Source organism: Stegodyphus dumicola, chromosome 4 (genome assembly GCF_044657685.1).
Source record: "Stegodyphus dumicola isolate Sdum_Otavi_A_Nest chromosome 4, ASM4465768v1".
Taxonomy (NCBI): Eukaryota; Metazoa; Arthropoda; class Arachnida; order Araneae; family Eresidae; genus Stegodyphus; species Stegodyphus dumicola.
In genome coordinates, this window is record NC_140771.1 from 82,631,194 (window position 1) to 82,644,130 (window position 12,937).

A 12,937-nucleotide genomic window follows, 5' to 3' on the forward strand; every position below is an offset into this window, starting at 1 on the left:
AATTATTGCTTCTTTAAAAGACTTACTATTTGCTTTATGGTGGTATCTTTTCTGGATGTAAAAGAGTAAGGCACCAACGAAGGCAGCTGCCGATAGAAGTTCCGCTCGACCCACCACGCCAGTCACCTAAAATGCAAGAAAGACTTCAGCGGAAAAACAAACTACACACGGAAAAAAATGCGCAATAAGTACGTTAAATTCTAGACATAATACATAAGAAACCGTTACCTTTTTATCCGTAACTTTTCAGGATTAATTTTAGTCAGAAAAATTTTAAAAGAACAAGAATATTTGCTAACAACATCAAACAAAGAAAGCTATCGGATTTTTTTCGACAACAATTACCAGAAAATACTGAGATGATCAAAATATGTGAGCGATGGTTAGGTAAAGTTAATTAAATATGGAAAAGCACATTGAGGGCTATCTATCTAACGGGAGGGATGCCTTTGTGGAGGACTTTTTAAGGGAAATTGTCCCATATTTACAATGGGACCATATTTACAATGCATGGGGAAGAAACACTCAGCATCATAAATAGCTATCGACAGCTGAAGGAGAAAGCGGAAAGTGGATATTAAGCACTTCCTCCTTAGGACATGAAAAATAAAATAAATTTCCAATATCATACACGGAGTAAATTAAGTAAAGCTAACTCTCTTTAAAGCGCAAACTGACAAAATCGATTAACAGTTGACTGACCGGACAATGCAGAGCAACAGAATTCAGTCCATGAGGTGATTCCCTTGACTGACGATTCCAAATTCTACGTAGGTTTCAGTATCAATTAATACATTTCAGGTCGTGGTTCCTTGCCCTCATATATGTGCACTGAAACACAACAAACAGCGGTAATTGCCTTTGTGGAGAAAGAATGAATTCTGATCGTTTATACATACGAATAGCCCATTCGCTTAAAATCTACACTGTAGACCATCCATAGAGAAAGTCAAAAAGTCATAGAATGTAAAATCTACCTAACAAAAACGGAGGACCTGAACAACGGGACGAACAAAATTGAGCGAAAACAAAAAAAAAGGGCGAAAAAAACATCTGCGAATCTGAAGATTAGAGAGCTTGGCTACGTTAATCAGTTCTGCAAAACCTGCATCAGTTGAAAATCATAGAAATAAGCCTCCTAATTTATCGTATTCCATACCATGAACTTTCTTCGATGAACTAAGTAACGATGCGAGTACAATAATTGTACAGAGGTAGTACATAATGAGTATACCTGATGACCAACGGTATACAGACGTCCTTCATGGCAATAACCTGTACCTTTATCTGTCCCATGATATTAACCCAAAGTTCATCCTTGCCGTTCTGTGAAGTTTTGAGACAAATTCAGTGCGGTGTTGCCAAATAAATGGTATTCATTTTGGAGCTTATTCTGTGTAGGGTTAAATAACATTTAAATTTCTAGTTTTGGTTAAACGTTTTATAACCCTACCTCTATATATCTCGTTTATAAATCTATGTTTTCATTTAACTAACTCACAGTCAAAATTATTATTTCGCTAGCTAGAATCTTCATTATACAAAGACCGCGTAAAACTACAATTTTATTCTTATCATTATCGTTGCCATCATGATTATCATCTTCATTATTGTAGTTATTGAATATGACCCATTTACAGCACTGGGATTTATTTCATGGCATTATAGCATACTATGCGCGCGCATGCTATTGCAATAGCATACGCATATCATACTGAGTGCAGTCTTGCTTAGAATAAAGTATACGATACTATGAAACAAATCTAAAAGTTATAAAGTATACGATTCTATGAAACAGATCTCAATGTTGTAAATATCTCATTCTTAAATCGATATTTAAGGAACTCAAACAAGTACGTATTGTTAGAGAAGATAAAGCAAAAACAATCAGCATAATATTCATAAATCTGAAGACTATTTCGAAGATTTAAAACATACAAAGTTCTTCTTCAGCTGCAAAAGTGCAAATGACGATAAAAAAGTCAGTAATAAGATAAGGCGATAAGAATGAGAGGAAGAAAGTGTAGCTACTGACGCCCTCTCCTGACGAAAAACGTAAACAACTATGAACTAATTTCCTTAAAAGCTGAGGGTAAAGGCATATTAGAATTGGGATCCTCAACTAGAATAGTTAGATTTTTATGAATGTAAAACATCTCTAGAAAGTGTAATCCGCCAACGAAAGTTTTTTGTTTTTGAATAATTTTATTGTAAAAGAATAGAAAATGCCATTTTATGATTAACAGTGTTGGGGAACGGTAAATTTCTTTACTAATTATATGCTTCATGTTTATCACTGGCTTCTCTTTCGTCATTTTTACGTCTGCAGCTGGAGAAGGAGGTTCTGCACCTTTGAAACTAGTCCTAAAAATTTATGAATATTACGCTGATTTTTTGTTTTGTTTTAATTCCCCTAATAATCGTTATTCGACGAGTTATTTCAACCGAAAAAGTAAATACTTACTTAGAACACTTTTGCATATATCATTAAATTATATATGAGTATTGAAAGATCCCCCACTAAATCGTTATGTCAAACATTTAACTTAAATTTGATTAAGATATTATATTTTTGATTATTCAACAAATTATATGACAGTACTAAATATAACAGCATAACAGGAACGAAATCATCGTTAATCCCAAACTAATTTTGATATTTTCCGTTTTATTCAAATGCGCATTTGCTTTTGAGACTTATAAGGGAACAAATTATGCAGTAATCTATCGAATTTCGTTGCAGTTAATTTTAACTAAACGAGGAAATATGCCTTGTAAGGATCTTAAGTTTTACTAACGTTTATTTTATTTTAAATCTTTACTATCACTTCTTATTTTCTACTTCCGGCCAGAATTATAAGCGTTAAGGTTTTTATGCAAAGTTTGTCTGGCGAACGCCAAGTATTTAAGTTGTGGCTTTTTGCCAAGCGAGAGAGAGGAAGCAGTGAGTCAAAGCAGGCCGCTTACCTTAGAAGTTGCTGTTTGCCTTCCAGGCCAGAGGTTTTAATCCTCTTGATAAATTTAAACGTATTGTAGTGTTCACAGTCTCTGTACTACATACGCTTCCTGTTAATATAAGGCCAATCTTCCACGTTTATTATTTTAAAGTTAAATTAGAGTTTAGTTTTATTTTTATACTTTTACGTTAGACCCCAAGTAGCGGGTCAGTGTATTCCGAAGTACGGAAGTTATTGTATATAGAGAAAAATAAAGGGTTTTGTATACCCTTCGTCTGTATCCTGTCTACTTACCACAATTAGTGAACATAGCTTTAGTAAGCTCTCTGTTCCGAGTCAGGTCCTTGTATGTTCCCGAAGAAGGTAAGAAGGAACATTGACCCTGATAGTGGCGCCCAACGAAGAAGAATAACCACGGCCGAGTTTCAAGAAGAACCTGTGCTGCCTGCAGAAACGGCTCAGAATCCAGAAATGCCAGCTGCCGCCCTGGAAGGATTTGGTTACATCGTCCAGACCATGCGCGCTTCGATGAAACCAGAAGCAACATTTAATGGAAACTCACCGGTAACCAGTTTTTTGGAAAAATTGGATGACCACTTCATGCTCTACCCCGTGCACGAGTTTCAAAAAGTTACCTTAGCTACCAGCGCTTTGAGGGGCCAAGCGCTTAACTGGTTCAAATGTATAGGCAGAAGTCTCTTGGGTCAAGCAGGAAGTCCCACCTATACTTACGAAAATTTCAAGACCGCCCTACTAAAAGCCTTCCCTGTTGTAAGGGATCGTGCGAAATTAGAAACGGAACTTTTCAGTATATATCAACAAAGAATTGAAAACCTCTCGAGCTTTATTTTAAGAAAAATTCACGTTTTCAAGCTCTTGTATGGAAACCGTCCGGATCCTGAAATAATTCAAGTGATTTTGCCAAGGTTACTACCCCAAGTGCAAGACTTTATTGAATTGAGAAATCCGACTACACTGGAAAAGTTATTTGAGCTAGCAATCCAGTTTGAAAGTAGAAGAAAAAAAGTCTCAAGGCCAGTGGAAAAAGAAGGAAAGCACGGAAAGGAAAAATAATTTAAACTAAAACGGATTTCTGCTGACGGGAGGGTGCGGAAATCCGAAGGCCAAGAAAACCCCTCTTCCTACAAGTTAAATACAGTAATGGTGAAAAATCTGACTCTTCCGAAGAATGAAGTCTTGGTGAATAATATCCCAGCCACCGCACTCCTGGATACAGGCGCGCAGTGTTCCTGTGTGGCAGAAGATTTTTTTAGGAAGTATTTTCGCAAATACCGCATATATAATTCGGATAATACGACAGTGTTAGGGGCGCAAGGAGAAAAATGTAAGTGCGTAGGTAAAGTACCGTTGTATATCCGTATCAAGGACGAACAAGTAAAGGTGATGTTTTTTATAGTAAAGAATCTGCAAGCACATATAATTTTAGGAATAGATTTTCTTTCAGAAGCACAAGCTACGCTGGATTTTAATGAAGCGTCCCTTAAGCTGACAATGATACCAGTTCGTACAGAAAACGCTGAACCGCCGATGTTAAAACTTGACCACCTCTCTAATGACGAGCAAGGAAGAATCCGACAAGTGGTAAGTGAATTTGCTTCGTTATTTAGTGATATTCCAGGATTTACTCAGGTTACTAACCATAGTATTGAAACCGGAGATGCAATGCCAGTTCGTCAAAAACCATACAGGTATGATAAGAATAAGGAAAAAATTATAAAATGGCATATTACCGATATGCTACGTAAAAAGATCATAACGCCCATCTCAAGTAGTTATGCTAGCCCGGTGGTTTTATGTAAGAAAAATAATGACTATCCTTTGACGCATCCAAAAAGATGGAGATTCGCTATTGATTACCGTAAATTAAACTCCATAACTAAATATCCGGTATATCCGTTACCGATCATAGAAGAAATTTTAAGGAACATAAAATCAACCAAATTTATGACGACTTTAGACTTAACGACTGGTTATTTTCAAATAGGGGTTAGGCCTGAGGACGTGCCTAAGACTGCTTTTATAACCAAGTCTGGCACTTACGCATTTTTGCGTATGCCGTTTGGCCTTTCAGGGGCCCCGGCAACATTTCAGCGATGCATGGACATTGTGTTAAGACCTGTTCTTGGAAAGTCCACATTTATCTATTTGGACGATATCATTATTACTAGTGATAATCTCGACCAACATGTACAGGATTTAAGACAGGTGTTTTCTTTAATAAATGAGGCCGTTCTAAAAGTTAATGTCGAAAAGTGCAAATTTGCAGACCCTGAATTAAAATATTTAGGTTACAAAATATCTCAAAAAGGAATCGAGACAGACGAATCAAAAATAATTGCTGTACAAAAGTATCCGACTCCAACCACGGCGAAGAAGCTCTCTTCTTTTCTAGGACTTTGTTCATATTATAGGTCCTTTATAAAAAATTTTGCAGCTATTGCTGAACCATTGTTAAAATTAAAAAGGAAAAAGGCAAGATTCTCGTGGACGGCCGAAGCCAATAGTGCTTTCGAAAAATTAAAACAAGCATTAACGCAAGCCCCTGTGTTGAAATTTCCTGAAAAGGATGAGAATTTAGAAAGTTCAGCGGATGCTTCGGATTATGCGGTAGGAGCGGTACTTTCGCAAAATCAGCAGCCCGTGGCATTTTTTAGCCGAACTTTAAATCAAACACAAAGAAACTATTCCGCGACCGAGAGAGAGGCACTTGCAGTTCTGTTAGCAGTGCAAAAGTTCCGAGTCTATTTTGGAAAGGCGCCGATAACAGTGTACTCTGATCATGCGGCGGTAACTAGATTGTACTCAGGGGAAATTTATCCCCAAGGTTAATAAGATGGGCACTCAAGCTGCAGGAATATAATCTGGTAATCAAGCATACCCCCGGAAAGGAAAATATCGTAGCAGATGCCCTATCAAGAATTAAAATAAACGAACAAGGTAATACCGTAAAGGTGGAAATGCTTACAGCATGTACAATAAATTCCCGAGAAACTGTAATAACCGAACTGGGTAAGGATCCTGAGTTTGGAAGCATTTATGAGTATTTGAAGGATCCTGAAAATTTTAGCCACCAAGATATTGTGGCGATAAGAAATAGGGCGGCCCATTACGAACTAATAGATGCTCTATTATTCTATACAAAAACTACGAATTCCAACAACGAATTTCGACCTGTTATCCCAGCTAGTCTTAGATTAAATATCCTGCAGGAGCTCCATGACAGCCTTTAGCTTCTCATGCTGGTATTCGAAAAACTATCCAACGCGTACGCGAGGCAGTCTAGTTTCCTGAACTGCAAAAGTTAACAAGGGCGTATGTCCAGTCCTGCCCAACATGTCAAGCAGTTAATTATATTAATTTCCGCCCGGCCGGGTTTCTAAATAGTATTAAATCCGAATTTCCAAATGAAATAATTGGCATCGATTTATTGGGCCCTTTCCCAAAAAGTCAGTTAAATAAAAGTCGCTATCTCCTTGTTATGGTTGATCATTTTAGTAAATGGACCGAAATTGTTCCCTTAAAACGAGCCTCCGCGAAATTAGTTACTGATTCTATTTTAAATAAATATATTTTAAAATACGGGGCGCTCCTAAAAGTTATATCGGATAATGGTCCTCAATTTGTAAGTAATATATTTGAAGACATGTCCCAAAAACTGGGCATACGTCATTTAAAAATGGTCCCGTATCGGCCGCAATCAAATATAGCGGAACGGGTCAATAGAAATATAGTGAAAATTATCCGTAGTTATGTTAAAATTTTTCATAAAAGCTGGGATAACTATGTCAATGAATTTGCTTTCGTCCTTAGGACCGCAAAACATGATACACCGGGCAAAACTCCTGCTGAGTTATTTCTAGGCAGAAAGATTATAACGCCGTTAGATAAGTTATTTTATGTGCAACAAAGAGCCCCAGAATTTAAAATGGGTGATATAGAAAAACTAATTAAGGAAGCAAAGAAGAATACGGAAGTAGCACAAAGAAAACAGAAGCTCTATTACGATTTGAAACGACGGGGAGTAACTTATAAAGTAGCGGATAAAGTTTTAAAAATTAAGCATTCACTTTCTTCAGCACCAGAAGATAAAACTGCCAAATTTTTTCCACGATGTGAAGGACCATATGTTATAGAAAAAATAACTCACGCTGTAGTAGTGTTAAAAGACAGAAATGGTGAAACCTGCTCCGCAAACATTGATCAAATCAAACCCTACTTCGATCGCAATAAAATGCAAATATTTTCAGATCTTTTGTAGGATCCGGCACGGCAGACACCGCAGGCACAAGCTCCAAAGGTGGAAAAACGACAAGTACAAGGGCAAGCCAGTAAGAGGCAGGAGCAAGTGAAAAGAAAATTTCCCCGCGGAAAAATTGAAGGGAGCAAGAAAAAGAAGCCGTTTCACCGTCCAGAAAAGAGAGTTCACGAACACCCCCAGAATGAAGAAGGGAGAAGGACGACGTATGTGACGAGAACCAGGAGAAATGACGGCAACTATAATGCAGCTCTAAAACGGAAGATCTACTCATCCGACAGGACTCTCCGCAGTAAATGTCGCCGAACTGCGGAAGGGCCATCAGCGGCGGAGGAAAAGTTACAAGGAAAATTTGAACGGCCAGCAACGAAGTCCAAGCAGGAACACGACAGATGTTTCCCGGTTCCGCCAAGACCAGCTGCCATCAAACGGCCAAGACCACAAGCAGAGGAGAAAAAGAAGGTATTCAAGGGTGACGGAACTGGTGAAAAAAGGAAGCTTCCAGAGGAAGGCACTGAAGGGCGAGCCCGTACAAGAAGGAGGATAAATCAAACTACTATCTGCAATACCTTTAAAGACTGGGCCCAGAAAAGGATGTCCGAATATCACAAAGATAAGTAAAATTTTATGTTACTTTGCAAACTTAAGTTAATCTTTCATTCTTACTGCAAATGGTAGATTTCAAGAAGTTTTACCTCATGCGAGGTCTACCTTTATCGCTAAAAGGGCGAGAAATCAGTTGTTACCGATTTTGATATTATGTTTTTCAATTACTCGCGCGTAAAACTAAAGTTGATGTATAATAGCGTTGTGTTAAAGACTTTGTATATTGTAAAAAGTTATTGTATAAATTTTATTTAAAACATTCTAGCAAGAAAGAAGTTTAGTCTGAAAGACTTTTTGAAATGTAGTATTTCAATGTAGAAAGAATTGGCACTTGCTTTGAAAAGAATAGAAGTTAACAATGTACTACTAATGTATGTTTTCAAATGTGTAAAATTAACGGCATGTTAATATGTTCTTATATACAATGTGAACTGTTATTTTAAATGTTAAGAAATACCGTGATATGGTAAAAGTGAAAGTAATGTTAAAATTTTTTTTATTCGTGTGACTGTAAACAGATTAAATCATGATGAATATGTGTTAAAGGTTAAAATGATGTAGTTAGGCTCTCTGACGCTACACTTCAGAGTTAGCCACTTTTAGAATAGTACCTCAGGGTTTAGAGTTTAAATTAGGGTGTGTTAAGAGGTCTTGTTATGTTGAATTTTAACACGTTAGTGTTTGGATTGTAGGAGGAAGTGTGGAACACGTAGACAGAAACACATTCGTGTTTGGTGTTCTTTTACAACACATGTCAGAGAGCACGGGGAGAGATAATTAAAATAGTCATGAATGAAATAAGAATGTTAAGTGAAATATAATTATACATGTTACTTGCCATTTCATTGTGTAACATTTCATTAAACTAGTTTTCCTTCCAGATCTCTGGAAGGAACCAGAATTGAATAAAAGCTCCTGTTTAGATGCAGTACAGATGAAAAAAAAAATTGTGTATCCTGGGAGCTGCTTGTGTAAAAACAAATTTCTTTCTTTTAAATTTCTATTTTCTAGCGAAAAATATTTGTAAAAGATTGGCCTCGCGTTAGATTCTAGAGCTAAAAGTTTTCAACAAGGTCGTTTTAGACCTCAGTTTCAAACTAATTAACTCTGGCGGGAAGTATGTAAGGATCTTATGTTTTACTAACGTTTATTTTATTTTAAATCTTTACTATCACTTCTTATTTTCTACTTCCGGCCAGAATTATAAGCGTTAAGGTTTTTATGCAAAGTTTGTCTGGCGAACGCCAAGTATTTAAGTTGTGGCTTTTTGCCAAACGAGAGAGAGGAAGCAGTGAGTTAAAGCAGGCCGCTTACCTTAGAAGTTACTTAGTTGCTGTTTGCCTTCCAGGCCAGAGGTTTTAATCCTCTTGATAACTTTTAAACGTATTGTAGTGTTAATATAAGGCCAATCTTCCACGTTTATTATTCTAAAGTTAAATTAGAGTTTAGTTTTATTTTTATACTTTTACGTTATACCCCAAGTAGCGGGTCAGTGTATTCCGAAGTACGGAAGTTATTGTATATAGAGAAAAATAAAGGGTTTTGTATACCCTTCGTCTGTATCCTTTCTACTTACCACAATTAGTGAACATAGCTTTAGTAAGCTCTCTGTTCCGAGTCAGGTCCTTGTATGTTCCCGAAGAAGGTAAGAAGGAACATTGACCCTGATAGCCTTCTTGGATTTTATAGATTTAAAAGCGGAGTTTCATTTTCCGTTTCTCATTTCTTTCGCACAAAAGGAAATTGTTTTCATTATAGAATTGATCAAATATGCGTGACTGAATTAGTAAGGGTTTTAAGAATAATAAATAATCAGATTAGAGATTTATTCTTGTTTGCTGCATATTAAATATATTGAGATAAGTTATAAAATATAAATATATTCCTTCTCCACTTATTTCTGTGAACATATTAAATGATTTAAATACTTAAAATGATTGCGCCTGTTTTCGACTCTTACTGAGAATATATACTAAATGTTCAAGAAATTTTTTTTATTAAGTCACAGATAATGAAAAATACTGAAGACGTCCTATGAATTAAGACAAATTATCCGAATTCAGAATCTTCTACACGGAATTTGATATGCAATTACAACTTGATATGCAATTAAAATGTATATTCTGTTTACCAGAAGTATGAATTAAACTTAAAATAAATGTAACATGAAAACTCAACAACCAAAACTTCTTTCTTACTACAGAATTGCGACATTACAAACAGTAACATCAAAGTCCAATGCTACAGTTCAACAAACACTAATGTGAAGATAGTGAAACCTTCCTTTTCTAATATGAGTTTCAGAAACCGGCATCCAACCACCATATCACTGAAGAATGCACTGGAAAGAGATATGCAACTCTCTGCAATTGAGTTAGGGTAGGGTATTTGTATAGGGCAAAACACAGAAATGCTATTACCTAAAGGGAAGGCTGCTTTCGTGGAGGATTTTTAAGGGAAATTGGCTCTTGTTCATGTTATACATGGGCAGAATCTTGAAAAACCAACCATGCGATTACAATGGGCGGGCTGCCCATTGTAATCGCAACTCATGCCGAAATACCAGTGTTCAGAGACTTTTTCTTTCAACTGTTGATGTGCTAAATATATGAAAGTAAAGAAAAGTGAAAACTATGGCATTTAGCAATCGAATCATCGTTACGACAACATGGCGTATCGTGTGGCGCTTGCGTCCGCCATATGTGCCATTTGTGCAATATTTTGCAGTAATTTTGAGAATTTCTAATCACCTGCTCTTTTTCACGTCTCACCAAACTTTACAGGTAAGGGAGCTGCTACTGATCACCTAAGAAAATAAATATAGAAAGTGCGCTTTCATTTGAAAAAAACCGCAGAACCTTCCCGATGACCCTATACAAAAAGAAATATATATATAAGTACTTTCACAGATTTTTTATTAAAAAAATTCAGGAATTGGTTTATGAATTGTTCATACTATCTTTAACGCAGCCGTTCATTTTGTTCATAATGTTTCTGGAGTTTATTTAGCAGATGCTATACCCCTAATCTTAATGCTCGTGGAATCGATTGAGTTATTAAAAACGTTAGGTAAACTGATACTGCGTTTTCGGTTAATTTTAAACTGTTGAGTAAAATCGAAAACAAGTTGTTTGGCGATATAATCTCTCAGTTGGCGACACTTTCCTGACACTTGGTAATTTTATAATAGTATATTTTGATTTTATATGGCCACTTTATACCTTATTTGAAGAATTTATTTAATTTAGTTACTTAGCTGCGTTTTGATCATACTGATCGAATTCTTGGTCATACATAGCGATGTATTTTCCATGTTTTTGTATATAAAAGCGGGACTTCAGGCATTCGATAGCAATATCTAAAAGATAACATTAACAATGATCATATTAAGGATCGCATACTATACGTCTAAAATAACATCTACGCTAATTGTTACGAATGTCGTAATGTATCAGAGGACAACATGTGATTATCAGATCGTAATGTAAAGATGTTGGAGAGTGTCACAGCTACCTACGGCCTCTGTGTGAATGGGATGAACAGCGAAGAGAGCACTGGACACTAAACTAGAAGCTCCAGACAGGAAATGGAGGCACAATCTGGAAAAAAGAAAACATTATTTAATCACATGTTAGTATGTTAGTAATACATTATACAAAATACCTGGAAGGACTTTTAATATCGCACCACAGGATTAATTAGGGTTTTTATGCTCTCACTAACATTGAAGATGATCATTCTGCTCTCGGACTAACTTTTGATAACACACTTCTTTTTATCTTTCCAGCTTTCTTATTAAGCTTCGCTTACCTCGCACCTTTGCAGCATATAATTCAGAAGGAAAATCACAAAACATCTGAAAATAGTATATTTTTAATATTTCTGGTAGCTCTTTAGGGGCTGCTATACATTTTGTTTTGTGTTCGCATTATTATTTGTTTGAAAACTGGCCAATGATAGGGGTTATCATAAACTAGAAAAATGCGTATAATGATTTTAATGACTCCAGGTAGTGTCATTTCATAAAATTATTTAATATTTCTAATCAGACAATGCATGATTTGAAATGCAGTTTTATTTAAATCAATCAGATTAAAAAGTAGAAAAAGTATTTTTAAGAATTTCCTTTATTGATTTTAAATTACTTCGTTTGCTACTCTGTAACAGGAGGATTAAATTTGAAAGTAATATACCTATTTTACGCTTTACTGAATGGCAACAAGCTGGTGCGGGAAGATAATAAGTATTCCATTGGAGGCAGTGCCAACATATTACTTTCAAATAACAAAATTTGTGAATTAAAATTGAAAGATAAATGCCTTACATTTTGATAAATGGCACCAATCTGAAGTACAAGAGAAAAAATATTTTCTTTCGAACTGTATTGCTACTTCTGGCTTTCAAATCGCTGAGTTTGTTAAAAAAAAGAATTCGTTAAATTTGTACAAAATATGAAATAAATAAAAAAATGAAATCTAAAATTCGGGCTTTAAAGAGCCCATATTTCGGGTGGAGCACTACATGTATTAAAAATTTGTAGTTCTAGGTGCCGTCGTCTCCCACAATGCCGCGAACTTACATGCGTACGCGTAGATTCATTATTGAATTTTTTTAAATAATACATGGTGATAACATTTGGGAGCAAACATTTAAAACAGGATTCGGACATAAAAGTGCGTTTCGAGACTAATAGCACATGTAGTACTACAAAGCTGATCACTTGGCTAGATTTCAAAGAGATATCTTAATATACACAATACATGTAAGGGAACTTGAAATTTTAACTTAGACCATTAATTTATGCGTTGTTTCTCGTAAGTTTTATAACCTGAACGAGTAAAGTAATATAATATTGTATAGTTAAACGTAGCTTGTCTTATTCTAAAGCAGCATTTTTCAGTCTGGGAGCCTAGAAGCCTGCTTCTGTAGTCTTTTTATGGTTCCAGAGAAAGACAAAATTCAAATTAATTGCGTATACCATCATAATGTCCCATTTCAAGCTTTCCTAGAGCCCACCAGCGGCCGAGCGGTAAAGTCGCTGAACGCTGGTAGTTCGGTCCGAGGTTCGAATCCCGCGAACGGGCTGGCTGCATGGGCG

At 36.0% G+C, this 12,937-nt stretch overlaps 1 protein-coding gene across 4 annotated transcripts in view; it reads right to left on the reverse strand.

Annotated features, from left to right (window-relative positions):
- LOC118192354 (protein O-mannosyl-transferase TMTC3-like) overlaps positions 1-12,937 on the reverse strand; it is a 495,624-nt gene that overhangs the window by 139,018 nt on the left and 343,669 nt on the right. For all 4 annotated transcript variants that reach the window (XM_085815135.1, XM_085815132.1, XM_085815133.1 and 1 more), the window contains 2 exons: positions 11,357-11,438; positions 27-126 (listed from right to left, as the gene is read on the reverse strand). In XM_085815135.1, coding sequence (XP_085671261.1) covers positions 27-126; positions 11,357-11,438 — 182 coding nt within the window. The remainder of the gene's footprint in view (positions 1-26; positions 127-11,356; positions 11,439-12,937) is intronic.